This window comes from Hypanus sabinus, chromosome 17 (assembly GCF_030144855.1).
Source record: "Hypanus sabinus isolate sHypSab1 chromosome 17, sHypSab1.hap1, whole genome shotgun sequence".
Taxonomy (NCBI): domain Eukaryota; kingdom Metazoa; phylum Chordata; class Chondrichthyes; order Myliobatiformes; family Dasyatidae; genus Hypanus; species Hypanus sabinus.
The window spans coordinates 14,015,991-14,036,579 of record NC_082722.1 but is presented as its reverse complement, the minus strand read 5'-3'; the positions used below and the strand labels follow the sequence as shown (position 1 = coordinate 14,036,579).

General features: G+C 41.3%; 2 protein-coding genes across 7 annotated transcripts in view; one reads left to right on the top strand and one right to left on the bottom strand.

The window, feature by feature from the left end:
- Nucleotides 1-20,589, top strand: part of ndrg4 (NDRG family member 4) — a 224,321-nt gene that overhangs the window by 198,203 nt on the left and 5,529 nt on the right. For 5 of the 6 annotated variants that reach the window (XM_059992564.1, XM_059992563.1, XM_059992560.1 and 2 more), the window contains exons 11-15: nt 1,107-1,163; nt 2,753-2,804; nt 10,412-10,462; nt 14,107-14,142; nt 14,544-14,595. In XM_059992564.1, the coding sequence (XP_059848547.1) occupies nt 1,107-1,163; nt 2,753-2,804; nt 10,412-10,462; nt 14,107-14,142; nt 14,544-14,595 (248 nt within the window). The remainder of the gene's footprint in view (nt 1-1,106; nt 1,164-2,752; nt 2,805-10,411; nt 10,463-14,106; nt 14,143-14,543; nt 14,596-20,589) is intronic. The other variant, XM_059992562.1, reaches the window with a different exon arrangement.
- The window catches only part of bbs2 (Bardet-Biedl syndrome 2), a 168,084-nt gene continuing 165,705 nt past the window's right edge, over nt 18,211-20,589 (bottom strand). Inside the window, exon 18 of the mRNA XM_059992557.1 lies at nt 18,211-20,502. Within this exon, the coding sequence (XP_059848540.1) occupies nt 20,375-20,502 (128 nt within the window). The 3' untranslated portion in view covers nt 18,211-20,374. The remainder of the gene's footprint in view (nt 20,503-20,589) is intronic.

The following is a 20,589-nucleotide window of genomic DNA, read 5'->3' as shown; positions in this document are numbered from 1 at the left end:
TGCTCTATTATATGCCCTCTCATTTGCTTTAAAGTTTGCTTTGACTTCCCTTGTCAGCTTGCCTTTAGAATACTACTTCTTCGGGATGTATCTATCCTGCACCTTCCAAATTGCTTCCAAAAACTCTAGCTGTTGCTACTCAGTCGTCATCCCTGCTAGTGTCCCCTTCCAATCAACTTTAGGCAGTTCCTCGCTCATGTCGCTGTAATTCCCTTTATTCCGTTTCGAATTACAGGGTGAATTCTATCATACTATGATTACTTACCTAAGGTTTCCAGTTCCTTAAGCTTCCTAATCATATCTGGTTCATTATACAACACCCAGTCCAGAATTGTTGATCCAGCAGTGGGCTCAACCACGAGCTGCTCCAAAATGCCATCTTGGAGGTATTCCACAAATTCTCTCTCTTCGCATCCAGCATCAACCTGACTTTCCCAATCTATCTGTATATTGAAATCCCCCAACACTAGCATCACATTGCCTTTTTGACATGCTCTTTCTATCTCCTGCTGTAATTTGTAGACCACATCCTGGCTACTGTTCCAAGGCCTGTAAATAACCCCCATCAAGATCTTTGGATCAAACTGAGAAACCTCTATGTGGTCATCACTGTTGCAAGTGCCCTCTGTGCAGGGTATAACATTGCAACTTTACCTCTGTCTTAGATATACCCACACAGATAAAACTACCACCAATATATACCAATAAAGACAACATTATGCCAGACATATCTCTAAGCAAGCAAAGCAATACAATAATACATGGAAATTAAAGTGTGGAATTTTCCATACTGAATAAAACTTGATCAACAAACTGTAGTTGTTCAAGAGAGCAGCTAGCCATTACCTAAGATAATTTAGGAGGAAGGTAAATATTGGCCTTCCCAGTGAAGCTTGTGAACTTTTAAATTAAACTTTAAAAATACTGCTATCAATACACCTCAATAGAGATAGCACTGCATGGATGGATATGGGCAGGGAATATGCTCCTACTATTGCAGATTGATTCCGGTAGCTGTAAAGATGGGGCTGTAGTGGATCCTATGTTTAATTGGACCAAAATAAGGTTATTTAAAAATAATTTTCTGTGCAAATTTTTCTCTACAGTCGCAGAGATTTGGAAATGAACAGACCTGGAAGTGTAGCCAATGCCAAGACTCTGCAGTAAGTCTTCATTCTTCCATACATTATTGGATTAGCAACGTCCTCAACCCCACAGCCTGACCACAGTCACTTATTCCCGCATTTCACTATTTTGTCATGAAATCCTAAAAAGCTTAATTGTTCATTGTTATATTCTTCTTCACAGTTTGAATATGCCCCTCACTGCACATAATCTAAGGGAGAATATATACTGCCCGGCAGTAGTGGCTGATCCTCTTCAAAGCTGACAGTGCAAGGAATATGTCAGATTTACATGCCCATCATTGGTCCCATTGCAAGGGGGTTATATCCCTACTACTGTGAACAGTTTGAGGTATCGATAGGTTTTCAAACACCCCAGCTACTCTGTTCCTTCTGCTACATTTCTCCCAGTTGACAAAGCTCCTTGCTTAGATACAGCCTGTACACATGAATGAGCATTTGGGAGACCAGCAGGATGGATTTCCCAGGTGCTTTTCCATGTGGGAACTCAGTTTATGGCCATGTTTCTGACTTTTAAACTGACCAAGTTGCAAACTGTTCATAGAAGTGAAGCCCTGCTGTAACCTCGGGAGCGGGTGTAATTTATTTCTTATTGACTGCCATTTCGATGGCCTCCTGTAGTTCGTTACCCCACCCTTTGTTTGATTCTCATCCATATGGTTGGGTAACTGGCAGAATTTTAAGGCCTGTCTCAAACTACATCTCTGCCTAATGCAGAGTTGTGTACTCCTGCCTCACATCTGTCCAAGGATGAATCATTGCCAAACAAATAGGATTGACTACCTCCTTAGTTCAAATGTTCAAATAGCTCTGAGCTGAAGTTCCTCAAATTGCAGACACTGCAGACGGGGGTAATCTGGGTTAAAGTTTAATTTCAATGACTCCCGTGCAGTACACACCACCAGTACTGCCATTATTACCTATCCCAGATTTACAAATTGAAGCAAGTAAATCAGTTAATTTGTAATCTTCGTGTGGGATGCACACCTGTGCTTTCAATCCCACATCCTTTGCAACACCTCTGAGTGTCATCAGTGGCCGAGACACTCACAAACTAATATCAAGGGTCAGAAATCCAGCATCTCCCTTGCTGCAATATGTTTATAGACAACTTGTTCTGGATCAGTGAGGGTACCAATTGAAATGTAGGAAACACAGAAATGCGATCAGTTAAGGTAATGCCTTCTTAGTACTGTGCAGTCAGTCACAGTGGGGCACATAAGCAAGTACTTTGTGATTGAATTATTGGTGGAGTTCCTATAAGATGACAACTTAGAGAGAGCAACTCTCCATTTTAATGCTATTAACCTCAAGCCACTGTACTATCATTGACTGCAGGAATGATTTGATTCCTAATCCTTTGATATCCTACATGAGGGTATCCTAACATTACCTGAATAAGTCCCTCTGGTTTATCCCTCGTTGTTGTGAGAACTTGATCCCCGTGGCCCCCAAGGGTTAAGTTTGAGTAGGAGCCCTCATACATTACTTGAAGCTCTTGGCTTGTGTTTAACAATATGAGAAATTGCAGGGGATGGTCGATGCCCTGCTCTTTCAAAGGTGCTTGCGAATGTGAGAAAGTGAACTGATAGTCTGGTGTATTTCAGGTGTCCAGTGATGCTGGTGGTGGGGGACAATTCTCCAGCAGAGGAAGGAGTGGTGAGTATGAACTACAGTGCTGTATCCCACTCAGTCTTTGGGAGTCAACACGAGCCCATTTCTCTGCATTGGAGTCCCATAAGAAGGAAAGTAATTGCTAATTGTGCTAGCTAATCATGAAGAACTAGCAGAGCTGGGAGCACTGAATTCATAAATTAACTCTGAAGAGTTGATATAAACATGGCACAATACAGGAACTCAATGTTATGCCAATCTTTAAACCTACTCTAAGGTCAATCTAATCTTTTCCTCATACATATATCTCCATTTTTCTTTCATCCATCTTTCATCTTTCATCATTTAAGAGCTCCTTAAATGTCCTTAATGTATGTGCCTGTTCCACCACTCCTGGCAGTTCATTCAATGTACCCACAACTCTGAGGGGAAAAAATACCTCTTCCATCCCTCCTATACTTTCCCCAAAGTTGCATCCCCTTATATTAGCCATTTCCGTAGTCTGAAAAATTTTCCCACTCTATTTATACATCTTGTACACCCTTAACAAATCACCTCTTATCCTCTTCTCCAAAGCAAAAAGCCTTAGCTAACTAAACCTATACTCATAAGATCTGCTCTCCAGTCCATAAGACATAGGAGCAGAATTAGGCCATCTGGCCCATTGAGTCTGCTCCACCATTCAATCACGGCTGATTCTTTTTGTCTATCTATTTCTCAACCCCAGTTCCCAGCCTTCTCCCCATAACCTTTGATGCCATGTCCAATCAAGAACCTATCAATTTCTGCCTTAAATGCATCCAACTGCATTTATAGCTGCATATGGCAACAAATTCCACAAATTCACCACCCTTTGAAAGAAATTTCTCTGCATCTCTGTTTTGATAGGATGCCCCTCTAACCTGAGACTGTGCTGTCTTGTCCTAGACTCTCCCACCATGGGAAACATCCTTTACTCATCTACTCTGTCTAGGCCTTTCAATATTCAAAAGGTTTCAATGAGATCCCCACCTCATCCATCTGAATTCCAGTAACTACAAACCCAAAACCATCAAATTTTCTTCGTAAGATAACCCTTTCGTTCCTGGAATCATCCTTATGAACCTCCTCTGGACCCTCCATAATGCCAACTCATCTTTTCTAAGATGAGGGACCCAAAACTATTCACAGTACTGAAGGTGAGGCCTCACTAGTACCTTATAAAGCCTCAGCATCACATCTTTGCTCTGGTATTCTAGACCTCTTGAAATGAATGCTAACATGGCATTTGCCTTCCTCACCACTGACTCAACCTGCAAATTAACCTTCGGGGTGTTCTGCACAAGAACTCCCAAGTCCCTCGGCATCTCAGACTCTTAGATTTTCTCCCCATTTAGAAAATGGTCTGCACATTTATTTCTACTACCAAAGTGCATGACCATGCATTTTCCAACATTGTATTTTAACATTTTTGAAATGTTAAAGTTTTAACATTTAAGAAAAACTTGGACAGGTACATGGGTGAGAGGTGTATGGAGAGATATGGGCCGGGTGCAGGTCAGTGGGACTGGGCAGAGGAATGGTTTGGCACAGCCAAGAAGGGCCAAAAGGCCTGTTTCTGTGCTGTAATGTTCTATGGTTCTATTTCATTTGCCACTTTCTTGCCTATTCTGCTAATCTGTCCAAGTCATTCTGCATCCTACATGTTTCCTCAATACTACCTGCCCCTCCACCAGTCTTCATATCATCTGCAAACTTGGCAACAAAGTCACCTATTCCATTATCTAAATCATTTATATACAGTATAAAAAGAAGTGGTCCCAACACTAAACCCTGTGGAACACCAGGCAGCATCCTGGTAAATCTTTTCTGCACCCTCTCTAAAGCTTCCACATGCATCCCTGATCAGTCCTGCGCTCATTCCAGTTATTATACATGGGGGATGGTCACTCTCATATTTTCCTTTTGCCTAAACTAAAGGCTAATTTATACTTCTGCGTCAAATCTACGCTGTAGGGTAACGTGCACCTCCCCAAAAAAGTAAAACATGTCGCGGCGACACAGACCGCAGCAAATGTGATTGGTCCGCTTGGTAGCATCGCATTTCCAGTTGCTTGTTCTCCACCATGTCTGTACAGCGATGTGAAACAGATGAACCAAATTGTCAAATCTACCTGCTGACATGCAAAAATATTTGAAATATATTTCATGTTCCATGTCTCTCATGAAGAAACTCAACACAGTGGCATAGGAATCTCACTGCCAACCAGCATTTTGGCGCACATCAACGCATGCTCATTATGGCGTAGAGCCTAAGCAGAAGTATAAATCAGGCCTACAGCATAGCCCATACACAGAAGTATAAGCCTTAATTTGGCAGGGGTATGGGAACCAGAGTGAAAGAGCTGAGGATAAGGAGTTTGGTTTACAAGCAGAGTTAGTGTGTAGTTAGACTGTCAGGAAAGACAGACAGATGAGAGGGTAAAATTGCAGCAAGTGGGATGAGTTGCTGAGTAAAAGGGGAAAACATCGAAAACAGTGACAGATACAGGACAGAAAGTGTTAAATTTCATTGCACGCAGTATACAGAATAAGGTAAGTATTCTTGTAGCAGTTGGCAGGTATGATGTGGGCATCACTGAGTCATGGCTGAAAGATTATAATTGGGAGCATAATGTCTAAGGGTACACATTGTATTGAAAGGACAGGCAGGTCAGAGAGGGAATGTGTACAAAGAGCTAGCTTTCAGTCAGGTCTGCAAACAAGATTTAGGATGATTTGGCAGGTGGTTGCATGGCTGAGGAACTGATGCAGGGCACAAGGATTTATGGATCATTGGGAGCTCTCTGGGGAAGGCACAACCTGTACAAAAGGGACGGGTTGCCCAAGTTTTCTGTATTTTGGATATGGACTTGGACTAGAGACTTTTTATCAGTGTCACATACCCCGTGATGGTCAAAGAACCAGCAGAAATAGAAAACACCGTGGAGTCTGGTATTGCTATAAACTAATGCTATTTATTAGTAACTACGCAATACAGTAATATAAATGCAGATATATAAAACAGGTTAACAATGATTATATATATGAAGTGTGGAAATAGGAAAACCAAGCTTCTTCAAGCCTAGGGGTAAATGGATACAGTCTTACGATAATGAATGAAGTTCAGTTCAGTTCGTGGTATTGAGTCGAGTAGCGATGGAGAGAGAGGGAGAGTTTTTGAATCTTCAGGTAGGCTGACGCCATCGATCGTACCATTGTCCTCCGAAATCCTTTGGAAGTCACCGACTGTGACCACACGCAAAGGGGACCATTCTTCTGTGGTGGAATTATTAACCCAGGCGAGGGTTGGACACATGAATAACTCCCCACCGGACACACCCTTTTCACACTGCGAGAGCCACTGATCGATTCTCCTGATCGAACCTCCAAAACCCACCTTTTCTGTGGGCACAACAAAGCTCGTTCAGTGTCCTAAACCATGTGTCTGTGGGTCTATCAGCTGACCCACTATTTATCTCAGCATGCTGAACACCAGCTGCCCGTCAAATAACACCGCCCTCGGTCACCATGGCGACCCATGAGCTGTTCATTGTTTTTTCTCTGCAAAACCTCACAAGCAGGCAGTGTCCTTGTATATTCAAAACAAGCTTGCAGAGAAACCATAACACCATCTCCAGGCAGTCTTTGCCTCTCTCTCTCTCCCTTAATAACAAGATGTCCAGTGTTGAACAACAACTCCCTCTCTCTTTCAAAAGAACAGTTCATAGGGATAATTCAGGACCCCATCACAATCAGTCTTACAGTTTTTCTATATTACTGTGTTTCTTGCCCGATCTTTCTTGATTTTTTTATGTACAGGTGTGGGGGGTTTGGGAGGGGGGTGGATGATTGTGCTGCCGTTTTTTTCCTGGTTTCGTGGCTATCTGGAGAAGAAGAATTTCAGAGTTGTATACTTTGATACAAAGGAACCTCTGAACCTGAGGGGGGTCCAATATCCTTGTGGGCTGGTGCGCGGTTCGGGAAGGTTTAAACTAAATTGATAGGGGGCTGGGAACTACAGTGATAATGCTAAGGATGATGTATTTGGTTTATAAACAGAGGCAATGTGCAGTGAGACTCCTTGCAAGGAGAGGCTGATGATAGGGCAAAATTGCAGTCAACAGGTCAACAATGTAAAAGGTGGACAAAATCGAAAAGGTGAATATGGGACAAAGTATTATATTTGAATACATGCAGAGTACGGAATAAGGTAGAGGAACTTGTAGCACAGTTACAGATTGGCATGTGTGATGCTGGAGGCATCATGGCTGAAAGAAGATTGCAGCTGGGAGCTTAACATCCAAGGATACACATAGTATTGAAAGGACAGGCGGGTAGGCATAGGGTGTGTCGTGGCTGTGTTGGTAAAAAATGAAATCAAGTTATAGAAAGAGGTGACAAGGGGTCAGAAAGTGTTGAATCGTTATGGGTGGAATTAAGCAACTGCAAGGGTAAAAAGACCTTGATGGGAGTTGTATGCAGACCCTCCCAAAACAGTAGTAAGGATGTGGTCTACAAATTACAATGGACGATAAAAAAAAACAAAAGGGCAATGTTACAATAGTCATGGGGAATTTCAATATGCAGGTAGATTGGGAAAATCAGGTTGCTGCTAGATTCCAGGAGGGGATTTCTAGAGTTCCTACAAGATGACTTTTTAGGGCAGCTTGTGGTTGAGCCCACTAGGGGATCGGCTGTTCTGGAGTGGGAGTTCTGTAATGAACCAGAATTAATTAGAGAGCTTAAGCTAAAAGAACCCTTGGGGAAAGTGATCATAATATGATTGAAATTTGAGAAGGAGGAGCTGAAGTCAGATATATCAGTATTACAGTGGAGTAAAGGGAATTACAGAGGCATGAGAGGGGAGTTGGCCAATATTGATTGGAAAAGAACACTGGCATGGTTAACAGCAAAGCAACACTGGTTGGAATTTCTGGGACCAATTTGGAAGCTGTAGGTTAAGTACATCCTAAAGAGGAAGTAGTATTCTAAAGGCAGGATGAGGCAACTGTGGCTGACAAGGGAAGTCAAAGCCAACTTAAAAATGAAAGAGAGATCATATAAAAGAACAAAAATTAGGATGAAGTTAGAAGATTTGGGAATCTTTGAAAAACCAACAGAAGGCAATCAAAAAAGCCATAAAGCAGAAAAGGTAAGATATGAAGATAAGTTAGCAAATAATATCACGAGGATACCTAAAGGGTTTTTTTTTCAGATACGTAAAGAGTAAAAGAGAGGCTAGTGCAAATATGGGACCACTGGAAAATGATGCGGAGAGGTAGTAATGGATAAGGAAATGACAGACAAAATTAATAAGTATTTTGCATCAGTCTTCACTGTGAAAGACACTAGCAGTATGCCAGAGGTTCAAGGGTGTCAAGGGGCAGAAGTAACTGCAGTTGCTATAAGTAGGGAAAAGGTGCTTGGGGAACCTGAAAGGTCTGAAGGTAGATAGGTCAACTGGACCAGATGGACTACACACCAAAGTTCTGAAAGTGGGAGCTGGAGAGATTGTGAAGGCAATAGTAATGATTTTTCAAGAATCATTAGGTTCTGACATAGTTCTGGAGGACTGGAAAATTGCAAATGTCGCTCCACTTCTCAAAGAGGGAGGGAAGCACAAGAAAATAAATTATAGGCCAGTTAGCCTGGCATCAGTGGTTGGGAAGATGTTGGAGTTGATGATTAAGCATGTGGTTTCAGGGTAGTTTGAGGCACATGATAAAAGATGGTTTTCTCAAGGGGAAATCTTGACTGACAAATCTTCTGGAATTCTTTGAGCAACCAGGATAGACAAAGGAGAGTTGGTGGATGTGGTGTACTTGGATTTCCAGAAGGCCTTTGACAAGGTGCTGCACAGGTAGCTGATAACAAGATAAGAGTCCAGAATATTACAGGAAATGATTTAGCAGTGGATGATTGGCAGAGGCAAAGAGTGGGAATAAAGGCAATCTTTTCTGATTAGCTACCAGTGTCTAGTGGTGTTCCATAGGGTTGGTGTTGGAATTGTTCCTTTTTAAGTTGTATGTCAGTGATTTGGATGATCAAATTGATATCATTGTGGTCAAGTTTGCTGATGATACAAAGGTAGGCGGAGAGGCAGGTAGTGATGAGGTAGCAGGAGATACAGGTTAGGAGAATGGGCAATGAAGAGGCAGATGGAATAGGGGAAGTGGATGGTAATGCACTTTGACAGAAGGAATAAAGGTATAGAATATATTCTAAACAGAAAATTCAATCATCAGAGGTGCAAAGAGACTTGGGAGTCCTCGTGCAGGATTCCTTAAGGGTTAATTTGCAGGTTGAATTGGTGATGAGGAAGTTAAATCCAATGTTAGCATTAATTTTGTGAGGACTAGAGTATAAAAGTAAGGATTTATAAGGCACTGGAATATTGTGAGCAGTTTTGGGCCCCTCATCTAAGGAAGGATGTGTTGACATTAGAGAGGATTCAAAGGAGGTTCACAAAAATAATTACAGGATTGAAAGGGTTGTCATATTGAGGAGAGCTTGATGGCTCTGAGCCTGTACTTACTGGAATTGAGAAGAATGAGGGGGAATCTCATTGAAATGTATCGAATGTTAAAAGGCCTTGATAAAGTGGATGTGGAGAGGATGTTCCTATGGTGAAGGAAGTCTAGGACCAGAGGGAACAGCTTCACATTAGAGGAACATGCATTTAGAATGGAGATAAGGAGGAATTTCTTTAGCCAGAGGGTGGTGAATCTGTGGAATTCATTGCATTTAAGGCGGAGGTTGGTTGGTTCTTGATTAGTCAGGGTGTGAAAGATTACAGGGAGAAGGCAGAATGGGTTTGAGGGGAAATGGATCAGCCATGATCCATGTATCCATGTACAAAGGTCGGAGCAGACTTGATAGACAAAATGGCATTATTCTGCTCCTATGTCTTGTGGTCCTACGAATTAAACATCTCAGTATTGCTATGGAAGTCGCTTTCACTCATCTTGTTTGAGCTCTACATTGCATATAACTGAGCTACTTGTTATGAATTGAAATAAATCTCCCATTAAAATACTTCTGGGAGACCACCTGCCAGCAATGCCATGTTGCTTAGAAGTTCCAAAATAACATTCAAGTTAATCTCAGTCCACTTAGATAAATATGTGGAATGTTTCAATCAGGAAACTCAGTTAACTGCTATCCTGGTTATATAAATGTACATGTATCAACATCTATATATATCCTCCATGGCATTACTTGGAGATGGAGGCAGTTTTCTGTAACAATAGACATGTTATCAACAAAGCAAGATGAGAAAGTGCCATAAGATGTAAGTTTGACATTTGACAGAAACACATGATTTTATGCATGGCTGCTAATTGATAATAAGCAGAGACCAGTGAAAGCCAACTGAAGCAAGGACCATGCTGCTTGATACATAGTGATGCACAGTACCTGTATGTGAAGATCTCATCCAGCTGACATTTGTAGGAATTTTGGAAATGTTGTTGGGAGGGAATGTTTATGATTATATGGATGATGTGCTACATTTACTGATGAGTAAGTTTTCTCTAATTTTAGGAAATGTAATTAATATTCTCTATGTAAATATCAACTCATTTCATTGTTCACTGTTCTTTCTTTTAACTAACACAGGCTTCTCATTCTAGGTGGAATGCAATTCCAAACTGGACCCAACTCAGACAACTTTCCTAAAGGTAGTAAGTGACCTTGACTGGTTGAAGTATTACAAGGATCATTTACAGTTGAAGCAATCCCTTCACAGTTGATTTAAATTAAGATAATTGCAGCAAAATTAGGGAGTGAATGGGACTACTTTCCAGAGTAAAGAACCAAGATAATGGGGTGCAGCAGCTAAAGACACTGGAATTCTCGTGTTCACTGATGACTTTCTTGTTTCAGGCGTCTGGCAAGTAATTTATTGTTGGTTCTTCAAGATGCCATGGGGGTTAAGAGTCAAATCATGTATGTATGTTCAGCCTAGTGAAGAGATTCCCTCCTGAAATGAATGTTAGATTCAGGTTTTGTCCATTGACAACTTACTTGCCTACATTTACACAGGAAAAGGAGGAGGAGCCGTGAGACAAACGGTCCTCATGCCCTGGATAGGAACGTCCTGAGCTGTTCTTGATCTTGGCACTACATTACTACCTTTTCCACAGCATTACCCCAGAGACCAAAAATTTATCTGATTTGGACTCTGATATATTCAGTGATTCAACCACCATTGCTCTCAGCTCTTTGGATTCCAAAGATTTACAGACTTTTGAGAATTACCTCCTCATCTGTTCTAGCTGAGCAACACCTTATTCTGAAACTATGTGGCCCAATTCCAGATTCCCTCTCAGCTTCTACCCTGTCAAGTACCCGCAGAGCCTTTTGTTTTTAAGTAAGTTAACTTCTAAGCTCAATCTGCTTAACATTGTGAGGTACCTTGAGATTGTTATAGCTGGGGGTGGTAGTGGGGATAAGCTCCCAATGCTGTGCATTTCAGATAGCCTCTGATAACCAAGTCCAACTCCTGACCTTTATGTGTGACTTAGCATTAAGCTTGGTGGAACTGTTTCAACTGACAGCAGAAGGGGCAAAGGCGGGTTACGGCACTTTAAAAACCAGTCGCTTTGGGCAGATGGGGCTCATCAGACGTAGTTAGCAGCTCACCTAGGAGAAGGAAAACTGATCTCAAACCTCCGCTGCCTTGCAACTATACCCACTCAAGGCTTCAGAAGTAAACCCTGAGAAGAAAGGCAGTCCAGTGTTGAGTTCAACGCTGACTGGCAACTCCTGCAACACTGCTGGTGCCAGACTGTATCGGTCTGTGCCATTCCTTTGGGTTCATCAGCTGCATGGAGAGGGGGAGCCTGCTACATGGGCAACAGCTTGTTCTCCATATCGTACTGCCCAGGCTTGTGTACTGGTTCACGTGTCATGTAGACAGCTAGGATACAACTACATGGATACATGATCAACTCTGATCAGCGAAGGGCCTCAATAACGATGAATCTTCACTGAACTGTTTCCAGTGTAAATATATCTGTCCTCAATAAGGAGGCCAAAACTGTAAAAAGTACACCAGTTGTGACCTCACAAGAAATCTACATTTGCCTTCCCTACTCCATCTCCTGTACAACCAAATCCAAACTGGCTGTCATCTGCTTACACTCTAGCCCTGATGCCGGTTGTTGACCCTCCGCAGATATTACCTGACCAGCTACTTGTTATCATGCTCCTTCCGTTTCTACCATAATTATTTTTTCTACCTTCTTACTAAGTTTCAGTATTTCTTGCACGTGGACTCCCAGATCCCTCTGCCCAGCTGTGTTTTGTGTCACGCTCCTCTTCAAACAATTTTGAAAACAGGGACATTTTTTCAAATATCTGATGAGAAGTATATAATAGAAAGTTCTTCGTGCAAGAGGGGGGAATCTCTAGAGAGTTGTGGAGATAGATAAATTTCTGAAGGATCTGGGGTATTGAAGGCTATGGGGATTTGGCATAAAGGAGGGGGTGAGGCCTGGGGTAGATCAGCCATGATTCATTGGCGGGTAAGACTTGAGCGGCCAGGAGGCTTCCTCCTCCTATTTTCTTTTGTTGTACATTTGATGGATTTTAATGAGGATATTGATGATGGATTGGGTATGAGAATAAAAAGCTGAGGGTGCAAGAGAACGTGGCAAATTGGATCCAAAGTTTGGTTTAGTGATGGCAAAGGGCAATAGTTGATGGGTGTTTTGTGGTTATTCCCACTGGTATTCTATCACGTTCAATGTTCAACCCCTTGCATAAAGATGGGGCATGGCTCAGCTGTTTTCAGATGATACAAACATCGACTGAGTGAATGACATTTAATTTGCAGTGGGATATGATCCTGAGTTGAGAGGTGGCAAATGGAATTTCGTCCAGAGAACTGCAGCTAAGGAAGAGAAAATGTTGAAGGATATTGAGTGGTGTGGAGAAACAAAGATAGCAGGACTGGTCAATGATGTCACTAAAATGTACATGGGCTGCTTTTCCATATTAGTGAAGGCAAATATAAGAGCAGGGAGGATCTCCTACAAAGAGATACAGACCTAGTGTTGGAAATCATTAAGTAGTTTTCTCAGCTGACATGAGTGTGATGGGCTACACTGAATTTACTAGGTTTTCTGTAATTATCTGATTCTTTGTTAATAATTAGTTTTACTGTCTTGGTTTAGGAATAGCAGAAGAATATACTCATAAAAGAGCCTACTTTGAGAAGCTTGTACCTGCACTGAATAATTTCTCAATATTAATATTCACTGCATTTTCATTTTCATATTTTGTTGATTGTTGAAGTATTTATTTCAGCATATTCATCACATTGGCCCTGCCGTGGTTAAACCAATTGGCTCCTTTTGCTCTATGATGAGAAACCTCTTCCCTTCTAACAAAGTAAATGGACCACCCATCCTGCTTCTTCAGCACCTTACATTGAACTGAGAATACCTGTTCTTTATCAGGCTGTGTTTAATGTGGCTGACTTAAACTAAGGGAGAAATTCATGCTTCTGAGAGAAAGCAAATAATTTCAGCCCAGTCCACTGAACTGTTGAATCATAATCCTCATCGTACATAGGAGGACAATCAACAGCCTCATTAATTTGACAAAATTAAACATTTATGAATGTTATTCATCCAGTAGATCCAGGAAATGATCTGCCTTGTTCATTCATTCGCCAGGAGCAGACAATCGCAATTCAGTCCGGACAGCACAGCGATGGGCATAATTTGTCCAGCAGAGCTACGGACCTTATTCATCAAACAGCTTAACAATCATCAACACATTCACACAGGACCGCCAACTGACAATGTGGGGCCTTTGTGGGCACTAAGAAAACAAATTTCTATTGGACAAATATCCAGTAGATCTGAATTGCAATCTGAGAGTGAGCGTATTATTTCTTGTGCATTCAGCCAAGCCAAGGCTGCTATGGGGCACTGAGTCAACTCTGTAATGAATGGGACGTTGACCCGCTGGAGCTAGGCTACAATGGGACGCATCTTAACTATGGAATTTCTGTCCAATTTAGACTTGCCCTGCAGAATGTAGATTGGAGAAATAAATGGACATTCACTTTATTTGACTGAATCTGCTAAATCCTGGCTCCAGCTCTAACAAACTAAACAAATTAGTTTAATCAAATATGGATAGGAATTACTAGAATATGAAATGTTAGAGTTTCTCCAATCCCAGTAAATAAGAATTAGATATGATTATCCTTGTTACTTGCAGGTGATATAACATAGCTGCTAAATAAGTACGGGAAATGTCTGTTACTTTCTCATCCACAGAGGTAATGGCAACCTGTGCTTTATGTTTTTAGATGGCTGACTGTGGTGGCTTGCCCCAGATCACTCAGGTGGGTAGCTCTGGCTCTGCATCTAGCTTCCTCAACTTCTTCCAAGCTTGTGTCTTTTACTTTGGACAGAAGACCAAGATTTCGAGCTCCTAGCAAAGAGAAAGTAATTGAAAATGGGGAACAGTTTAAGTTAGGGTGGCAAGGCAGGAGGTGCTCTGAGGTAATTCCTGTGGGGCATCAATGCATCATGTTTGGGATGTTGCTTCTAGCTCTAATAATAAAGGTGGGTGTTTAAAAATGGCTACGTTTGACTGCTGCAGATTTCTCCCAGTATCCTCATTCCACCAGTCAAAGTGGGAATTAGCAGACACCATCAGGTGCTCATTTCTGTTTGTTCTCTTATCATGCTGTATATCCTCAGGCTAATATCATTTTTTAGTTTGTACATTTTCTTCTAACAGCCTGGAAAGCTGACAGAAGCCTTCAAATACTTTCTGCAGGGCATGGGCTACAGTAAGTATCAGAAGAGTTGTATCTCTAAGTGTGAATGTGTTTTGTTTTCACTTCAGTTTTATTCACAGAGAGTACCTAAATCTGGACATTGCCCATTCCACGCATACTGGCTTGAGGATTTTTGCTGACTGGTGTCACTGACACAGTTAGCCATTGGGAGGTCTCTTGGTGAGGTTGTTATTCTTTCTGTGGAACCGTTTGCTGTAGGGTGTTCTTGCAAGGAGACTCTATGACCTGGGTTGCTCTCATGGTGAAACTACCCAGTGTAGGATTCTGTAGATGCTGGGTTGTTTCTGCACAGACTGCAGGCAGTGTGTTGTTCTCACAGTGAGACTGTTGACTGTGGTCTGTTCCTTTTGTGAAACAGTTCTCAGTATTGTTTGGCAGAGGTTGTACTTCTGAGCTGTTCCCAAGGGAAGTCCATTTATTGTAAGTTGTTTTCAGGGCAACGGGCTTGGTGTGAGGCAATATAGCAATGAAGCTGTTCACTGTGGGGTTTGATACAGTGAGGCTGTACTGCAGTGGCACATTGCCATGGTGAAGCTAATCTATAGGGGCATGTTGCCATGGCGATGCTGTCCTACAGTGGCACATTGCCATGGCGATGCTGTCCTACAGTGGCATGTTGCCATGGTGAGGCTGTTCTGCTGTGGAATGTTGCCATTGGCAAGGCTGTTCTGTGGGGGAATGTTGCCATGGTGAGGCTGTTCTACTGTGGAATGTTGCCATGGCAAGGCTGTTCTGCAATGGCATGTTGCCATGGTGAGGCTTTTCAACTGTGGAGCATTGCCTTGTAGTCAATCATGTTGTACATTATAAACACAAGAGATTCTGCAGATGCTGGAAATCCAGAGCAACACACACAAAATGCTGGAGGAACTCAGCAAGTCAGGCAGCATCTATGGAAAGGAATAAGCAGTCATTCTTTCAGGCCAAAGCACTTCATCAGGACTGAAAAGAATTAAAAGGTGTGGGGGGAGGAGAAGGAGGACTAGCAAGAAGGTCATAGGTGAATCCAGGTGGGTGGGAAAGGTAAACAACTGGGGAAGAAGAAATCTGATAGGAGGGGAGGGTGGACTGTGGGAGAAAGAGGAGGAGGAGGGGCACGGTGGGATGTGATAGACAGGTGAGCAGAAGAGGCAAGAGGCCAGAGTGGGGAATAGAAGAAGAGGGAAGAGAGAAGGGAAAAGAATTACTAGGAGAAATTGATGTTCAAGGTGAGGCAATTCTTCATCTGCGAATCAGTTGGGGTAGTCTTTTGTACCTGGTGCTCCCAATGTGCCCTCTCTGCATTGCTGAGACCCGGCGTAAACTAAGTAACCACTTTTTTAAGCACCTCTGCTCCATCTGCCAAAAGTGGAATTTCCCAGTGGCCAACCATTTTAATTTCTGTCCCATTTTGATTCATGGACTTCTCTTTTGCCACAATGAGGCCACTCTTGGTGGAGGATCAGCACCTCATCTGGATAGCCTCCAACCTGATGATATGAACTAATTTCTCCTTCCAGTATCTCTTCCTGACCTTCACTCTTCTTCTATTCCCCACTCTGGCCTCTAATCTCTTCTCACCTGCCTATCACCTCCCCCAGTGACCCTCCTCCTCCCCTTTCCCATGGTCTATTCTCTTATCAGATTCCTTTTTCTCCAGCTGTTTAACTTTCCCACCCACCTGGCTTCACTTATCACCTTGTAGATAATCATTCTTCCCCTCTTCCTTCTGTTTTATTCTGGCATCTTCACCCCTTCCATTCCTAAAGCAGGGTCTTGACTTGAAACTTCGACTGTTTATTCATTTCCATAGATGCTGCCTAATCTGCTAAGTTCCTCCAGCATTTTGTGTGTGTTGTTCTACATTTACTGCCAGTAAAACCACATTAGATGATCAGATTACTCTGGGTGGAAGCATGATTCCTTGTGTGGACCACTTGTGGTGAAACGGAATGCTGTTCATACGTGTACAGTAAGAGGCTGAGATGGGGTTTTATACTGAACCAAGCGAGAGCATGGAAGTAATGAAGAAAAAGTGTAGACTGCTAATTGGGAATAGCTGTGACATTAATGCATAGTTCTGTCTTGCGGGGTCTTTAATATATACAAATGATTTCATTATCAATGGTCCAAAGCATACAACTACATTCTTTCTTCCTTTGTGTGCATAGTCTCCCTCCATATAAACTGTGTTTTTCAGTCTGTTTCTGTATCTGTTTCACTGTACCGAGGTGAACTCGCTACTTTTTGGTAATATTTCATATTTCTGTATCTAGAGTGTGTTTTGATACACCCAAAAGATCGGTCAATATTAGTGAAAAGCATTTTTGCTTGCTAATAGTGTGTTGGGCTTTGAAAGTGTGAAGATTATGGTGTGGTTTATAAACTAACTAGAAAATTAACTGTCCAAGTCTAAAGATTAAAAACTGGACTTCACAAATCAACAATATAGCATGTGGCCCTTTTATACTTGATAAATGGTTAGAACTTACAAGGATAAGTATTTGGTCCAAAGTGTTTTAAAGGCCAATATAGTTGCAGTTTTTCTTAGTGCTTGCACTTTTTGTAGTTTAAAACAACTACAGGGAATAGTTGAGGAGTCTTTGCTGTTAGAGATTACTCATTATTGAACCAGCAGGACCCAGGGTCCCATTGTTGATACATCTGGTAAAATTGCTACTTAGTTGACAGAATTATGGGTCTCCAAACTGGGTCATGCAGCATTTCTGTTTCTTCCTGTCCGTTACTCAAGAATTTGTCTTTGATCATAGTTCATTAAGATTTAAATATTTTTTTAAATGGTTTGGCATAAATTTATCCAAGTAATTGGCCTTTCTGCACATCTTTCCTGTTTTTCATGTGTTAGTAGCAATTGTAATTCCAAATGAGCACTGGTCATAAGGTTTAAGGTTGATTAATTCCAAATACTCTGCATGTCCTGCCCTGGTTTGTTTTCATATTTGTAGAAGTAGTAATTATATAAACAAGAAGCCAAGATGCATTCTAATTTGGGTATTAAATTTATGTTATCATGTTCCCCTAACTTGCTGAGATAACACCAAATAGATAACTGTGCTGTAGCTGGATGTAAAATGATTCTCCCATTACTAATGTTATTATGGTGACTTGTTCAACTGGCATGAATTACTCAGTTCGATATCAGAATCAGGTTTAATATCACTGACATATGTTTTGAAATTTCTGAACATATTTGTAGAGACTGCAATATGACACTGCATGGTGTGTTATTGGAGGTGTTTCTTCTGATCCTTGCATTGTTGTTTAAAGGACCAATACTGTGTGCTTTGGCTTATGCTTACTGTGATATTGTTTATAATGGTCTTGACATGGGCTTTGAACATGGGAGAATATCTGGTGCAAATTGACATTTCACTGGCTTGACTGTTTCTAGTAGCCATTTTCTAGGTTTTGACATTAACTCTAGCGGATGTACCCTGTAACTACAAGATTGGCCAGTTCTTTTATTGCAGCTTGCCCTTGGAGCATACTCATTTCTGCAGCGTTCCAGGGGAGGCAGCTCCGTTTGGAGTAGTCTAGCAACATAAATGTTAAGTCTTGCCCAACAGTGACTTTGACTGAAGCTGAGACTCCATTCTGGGTCCACCAATAATCAAAAGTGAAATTACCTTTAATAACAATTCAGAAAGACCTACATTTCATCCAAAATAAATGTGGTATTTTAAAGACTAAAAATATTACAAAAACAATCAACTGTGTTTAATCAAATTACAAATTCTGGACTCTTTCTTCCAATGGATTTCAATACGCTCAATGGATTTGTACCAAGTTAAGCAGGCACTGGTTCAGTGGCTGGGTCTCTCAGAAAAAGTGGGAAGAAAAGGCAATAGAACAAATAATAGACATTAATCTCCTTTTTATTTAACTTAATTCATTAACATAAATGTATTTTTATTGTTTGTATGCGAAGTGTTAGTGTTAAAATAAATTTCTGTTTAGCAATGATGCTCACAAGGCAAGGCATTTAAGCTTTGAGAGTCAGTAAGCCTGAGATCAGGAGATAAATGGTTGTCACTGTGGGGATGACAACAGACAGACTACTATGCTGGACTTGTTTCATCAGCTAAGGGCCACCTTTCTAGTGGACAACTGCACCTGCAAGCACACTGTAAGAAAAAGCATACTGCAAGAGCAGGAGACCAGTAGGCTCAAAATTTCCCCTTACCTCCAAGTAATCCATTAAAGCAATGTACTGGAGACTCAGGACAGACTTGTAGTTGCCATATGAAGTGGTAAGTAGTGGTTGACCGTTTTTAAACAGAAGGGTGGAAGTGATAACTTATACTCTACCGCAAATGCAAAATATCCAGGGTATTTTAAAAGAATGGAGTACATTTTGCTGGGAGAACTGTAAGTTTGATATACTCTTTAAAAACAGACACTAAACCAAAGATGGGTGGAACAACAGCCAGCAAAGTTTAAGGAATAAGTGGGGCCAAGGGAGCTGAAACAAGAGCTGAGAATGCTCAGGAAATGAGAGATGGAAATCTGAGAAACATGGAATATGCATGCTGGGCCAGTTGATCACAATAACTCCAAGTACATTTTTGTACTGTTTTGTAACAGAAGGTAAATGGTCCAAATTGTGAATTCAGTTTAGCAAATTAATTCAGTAAGTGTTTCTTTATCAGCAGTAATATTTTCACTTGGAATTGTTAGAAGTTTATCAAGTATTGTAGATTGGAACTAGTAATTGCAAACTGACACCAAAGGTCTCTTGGGTTAGGTGCCTGAAATGTACTTGAATGTTGGGAAAGTAAATGCTCTCTGGCAGAACTTCAAGAAAGAGCTATTTGACTAGGCATATCCTGCTGCTCGGATAACACTGTCTGAAGTTCCATGTTGTGTGATTGTAATGATAATATTGACAAATTAATTGATAACTCCAATAAAATGGGGTTTTGATCACTGCGGCCCTGATTCAGGACACCAACTTAAAGACCATACACGTCTTAGAGATGCCTTAGTTGGTTGAGAGCATATGTACTCGTGTGTGTTCCTGTATGAGTTGGATGTGAGTCTGTTTTCCTCTTGATGTAGACTGTAATGCTGCGTTTCCTACCTCCTTATTTCACGCTCAGTTGCATATTTAGTGGATAGACGACTGAGTGGTGGAGCAGGTACCCATTTCCTGTTTCTTCGTAAACTATTCTATTGCTTGTGCTATAGTCTGTCTTTAATGTTATAGCTCCATTCCTTTGCCACTGCATGCTCTCATTCATCTGTGCTCTCTACTCCATCTACAGTTGTTCTCTTTCTCACTATGGCTTCCCATGGCCAATGCACATTCTTTTGCAATATTTGGATGTAACTATATATTGACCTGCAAATGAAATTTACTCACAATTGAGTTATGGAAGGCATAAATACTCATGTGTTTTCTTGCATTCTAATAAGTTTTTAACGTGTGTCTGGCATTACCCAGAACGCAGGATCCAACACCATGTATTCCATGACCATGACTAATAGATCTGTTGGAAATGAAGTAAAGAACCAATTGATTATACAGTGCGTCTCATATAGTGAAGTCAGATGGGAGGGTGGGCATTGTAAACACATTTAATGAGTATCCTATTCAGTTATCTTTACATTGTAGTTGAAACAGGAAATTGCAAATTATCCATTATAGTGAAAAGATTTCCTGTGGGCCACCACAGTAGTGTGGCATTTAGCATGATATTATACAGCTTGGGCACTGGAGTTCAATTCTAATGTCCTCTGTATGTCCTTTCCATGAGTGTATGGGTTTCCTCTAGGTGCTCTGGTTTCCTCCCACCATCCAAAGAGATTGGAAGGTTAATTGGTCTTTGTAAATTGTCCTGTGAGTTAAATAGGTGCGTTGCTGGATGTTGCGGATCGTTGGACTGGTGCTCCGTAACTCTAAATAAATAAATAAGTAAATTTAATCATGTTTGGCATCTCCTTCATATTGCACCAACACCTTACAGTGGGTGTGTTTTGAGATTT